The 3,939-nt window shown below is 56.8% G+C and overlaps 2 protein-coding genes across 4 annotated transcripts in view; one reads left to right on the forward strand and one right to left on the reverse strand.

The window, feature by feature from the left end:
• CUNH1orf74 (chromosome unknown C1orf74 homolog) overlaps positions 1–3,939 on the reverse strand; it is a 109,607-nt gene that overhangs the window by 71,223 nt on the left and 34,445 nt on the right. The gene's annotated exons all lie outside the window — the stretch shown is intronic.
• Positions 530–3,825, forward strand: LOC147823202 (uncharacterized). Its single transcript, XM_087194361.1, has 3 exons — positions 530–1,420; positions 3,315–3,560; positions 3,613–3,825. The coding sequence occupies exons 1-3, from the start codon at positions 530–532 to the stop codon at positions 3,823–3,825; spliced, it is 1,350 nt and encodes a 449-aa protein (XP_087050487.1).

Consider the following 3,939-nt stretch of genomic DNA (forward strand, 5'->3'; position numbering starts at 1 on the left):
CACCGCCATGGCTCATGCCGACTCCGAGAAGAAAGAAGATGGCTTTGATGATGATCACGGCTTCGAGGATCTAGGACTTGTAGCTGGCCGAAGCCAAGGAGAAAAGAAGCGCTCTTACAAAGATTTCTTAAGGGAAGAAGAAGAGATCGCTGCTCAGGTCACGAATTCTTCCAAGAAGAAGTGGAAGGAGCTGGAACCCAGGGCCAGGCTGAGCAGCATTCCTACCCAGACTGTCCTCTCATTGTCCGTCCTTGTGCTCTGCGGTTGCAGGATACTGAGCTGTGCTTCTTGGGGACGGACATGCACAGGAAGAAGAGGAAGCGCTCCCCTGATGACTCCCACTATGGAGGACAGTGGTTCTTGTTCTGAGTGCCCATAAACCAGTGTGAAGGAGGAGAGGTGGAGGGCTGGTATTGTGGAGGCTTCAGCATAGAAGAACAGTCTTCATTTGTGATACACAGATATTTCTTCTCTGGAATCGGCACAAAAGAAAAAGAAAAGGTCCAGCCCGCAGGCTGCCGACACAGCTATGGACCTGTTGAAAGCGATCACTTCCCCACTGGCAGCAGGTGTCCGTCCCCCCAGAAAGGCAGGGGAGAAGTCCTCTGGCTCCTCGAGCCACGCGGGCCACAGGAGCCACTGGGAGAGTAGGCGGGAGCACCGCAGGAGGAAAGGCAGCGGGGAGCTCCCCCTGGAGGATGGCAGCTCCCACACATCCAAGAAAATGAAGCCACTCTACAGGAACACGGAGACCCTGACCCTGCGTGAGCCTGATGGCTTGAAGATGAAACTGATTCTGGCACCACAGGAGAAGGGCAGCAGCCCCGTCGAGGAGGATTCTCTCCAGTACCCTTCTCAACAAGCCGCTGTGAAAAAGTCTTCTAGGAAGTCGGCTCGGGATGAGCACGGTGCTTTCCTCCTAGGACGTGAGTTACAGAGCTTTCTGAAAACGGCCCGGAAGAAGCACAAGTCGTCCTCAGACCCGCGCTCCTCTCCTGGCCCTGAAGGCTGTGTCAGGTCAGATGCTGCCCGCTTCCCAGAACCCCAGGGGGATAACCTTGACCTTTCAGGGCTCCAGCCAATTCTAGTGGAGTCAGACTCGTCCTCCGGTGGGGAGCTGGAGGCGGGCGAGTTGGTGATAGACGATTCTTACCGGGAAATCAAGAAGAAAAAGAAGTCAAAGAAGAGCAAGAAGAAGAAAGACAAGGAGAAGCATAAAGAGAAGAGGCACTCCAAGTCCAGGAGAAGCTCGGGGCTGCCTGCTGCTGCTGTGGGAGACATCACGGTGACGCCGGGTCCCCCTCCCAGCGTGCCCTACCCTGGGGCTGCTGCTGCTGCCCCTCCACCTCTCAGCCTCCAGACAGATGGGCATGGAGAGAAGAAGAGAAAAGAGGAGAAGGACGGGTGTGGGGGGGGGAAGGTAAAATGTTTTTTGAAGGGGGTGAGGTTGGTAAGAGATGAAAGTGGTCTTCCTGAGTGGGGGGCACACGGGGGCTCTCAGGGCTGGGACCTGCTGGAATGAGGAAGCGCTGCCCGTGGCCCCGACTGTGTGGTCAGAAATAAGAGCAGTCTCAGTTATTTATGGCTCTCTCAACAGTGATTCCCCACTGTGCCAGTCATAAGCTGAGGAAAAAGCTTCTGTGGCTGGTTCTTAGAATTCACAGAAGGAACCGATCCGTTTCTTTCCCTCAGCAGTGCTGTCTGCCAGGGCAGTTGAAAGGTGTGCAAAGATGTCTTAGGAATTCATTTTGGAAAAACAGGTCTTCAGAATCAGTAGCGTTCTGACCTGTCGGGGCCTCAGAAGAGGCCAACAGCTTCCCGAGGGCTGGTGTCGGCCACTAGGGGTTGTCTTGGTGCCAGACATGTTCTTCCAGCACCTGAGCGCCTGCTACTGTAGGTGCTGCCCAGAGGGACAGAAATGAACAGGACAGAGTTCTGGTTTTGGGGGCCCACTGTCCCCTGGAGGTGGGATTAAGGAAAGTCAACTGGCTCTGACCCCCACACACACACACAACTGAGGTTTCTAACAGTTTATTTTGTTTGATTTTAGATTAACAGGTATGACTCAGCCGTTCTTCTACTGCGTGTTCCCAAAGGAAAGGAATCACTGGCTGGTAACGATATCAACTTTTAAAAGGAGGCACGGACATTGCAATAGTGCATGAGCCTGTCAGGTAAAAGGGCCGAAGACCAAGACCAGACCAGGCCACAACAAGCCTTTATTAGGGGAATAGATCTGCCGGGCTGTCTCTGAACAAAGGAGAGACAAAAGCAATATGGCCGGGGCAGGGAAGGGTCTTTTATAGAGACTGGGGTGGGGTTGAGTGAGGTAGTGACTAGGGAATGGAGGAGCCGGTGATGTCACTAGGAGGTAGGAGGTGAGCGAGTATTAGGTTACTCTCTAGGCAGGAACAGGGGCATGCTGGGAAGAAGGGTTTATCCTTTGGTGGGAGCAGCCATCTTGGCATGACGTCACACGGGAGGGGGCAAGGCACGACGGGAAGAGGGCAGCTACTATACATAATAGCTGCTGAGGTGGTGGAAGACCTATCAGAGCCTAGCCAACATGTGCTAAGTAAAATATGCTAGAACAGAAGACAAACACTACATGACCTCACTATGTGCAGAATCTGTCTTAAAAGCCTAGTAGAAAGGTGGCTGCCAGGGGAGGGAAATAGTAGGGATGGAGAGACAGAAGCCAAAGGCCACAGAATTTCAATTATGTGGGATAAATAGGCCTGGAGGCCTGGAGATCTAATGTGCACTGCAGGGTAGCAAAACTCCACCTCCATCCTGTTAGGGTCCCTGTTGTGTCCAAGAATTAAATTGATATAAGATAGATTAACCGGAGAAAGCCACACAGATGTATTAATGCAAGTTTCACGTGCACAGGAGCCTCACAGGGAAATGGAAACACCAGATTGGACGAGGACAGGAAACTGCACGAGGCCGGGCCTGGGCTCCAGTGAGCGACTGCCGGGAGCAGAGGCCGGCTGACAAGGTGGGCTTCGTTTCGGCCCTCCGTGGTAAGAACACTGCTCTCTTTGTCCTACCACAGGGAAGGGACCCCTAGCAGCTTCTGGGGAACAGCTATGCGGGAAGGGAGGCGAGAGAAGAAGGGAAAAAGAAAAAAAGAAAAGTGAGAGACAGCAGCTGAGGCGGGGAGGCTCGGAGAGGCGCTTCTGGCTCGGAGCGGGGGCCTGCGGCCACAGGGCGGAGACTCGGGCTGACGGAAGCCCAGGACCCGAGGCTGAGGCCGTCGGCCGCGAGACAGGGCTCAGGTGGCCCGGAGCCGCGAGCCCGCCAGGCCCCAGCACGGCGCCCTCCCGGCCCGGCGCGGCCCGCGGCTCTGCCCCGGTGGCGCCGCCCGCTGCCCGACGGACCAAGTGATGCCGCCCGCCTCGGGGCGAGGACCCGCCCGGACAAGGACCCGCCGGGACAGACAGACGCCAGCTAGCGGCCGCCTCCGGGGTCTGCGCGGGCCCCGGCTCCAGACCTCGGCTCCGCCTCCCGACCTCGGCCCCGCCCGCCGCCGCCTCAGCGCCCGGCCCGGCCGGCCCGTGAGCACCGTCGGCACCGCCACCTGTCCCGAGTCCCCGGTGTGGCTTGCAGGCTGAGCGCCGAGGCCGCCCAGTCCGGACCCGGGAAGGCTCCGCTGGACAGACCTCAGCGCGCAGGCGCCGGCGGGGGCCACACTTCGCCGCCGCCCGGCCGCTGAGCCCCTCTGCCCGCCAGAGCTCAGCTGCTTCTCCGCGGACCTGCTCCGGCGAGCCCGCTCCAGGGGCCACTCCTCCAGGGAGAGGCTCTTCGCAGCAGTATTTGTGAAAGCAAAGATCAGAAATGACAAAATCTTCACATACTAACAATAAATTCCTCCTACAGCCTTAAAAACAAAAATATCAATCACATCATGTAAAAACTAGTAAGAGCTGCAGCACA

The sequence above is a fragment of the Heterocephalus glaber genome, unplaced genomic scaffold (genome assembly GCF_053883595.1).
Source record: "Heterocephalus glaber isolate CG9 unplaced genomic scaffold, H.glaber_assembly_v1.0 deba00001600, whole genome shotgun sequence".
Classification (NCBI taxonomy): domain Eukaryota; kingdom Metazoa; phylum Chordata; class Mammalia; order Rodentia; family Bathyergidae; genus Heterocephalus; species Heterocephalus glaber.

Bases quoted from the DNA above. Each gene is read 5' to 3' on its own strand.
- LOC147823202 (XM_087194361.1), top strand. From the start codon at position 530: ATGGACCTGTTGAAAGCGATCACTTCCCCACTGGCAGCAGGTGTCCGT. The intron at 1,421-3,314 runs GTAAAATGTTTT...GCCAGGCCCCAG, and splicing joins ACGGGTGTGGGGGGGGGAAG to CACGGCGCCCTCCCGGCCCG. The intron at 3,561-3,612 runs GTGAGCACCGTC...TGTGGCTTGCAG, and splicing joins GCGCCCGGCCCGGCCGGCCC to GCTGAGCGCCGAGGCCGCCC.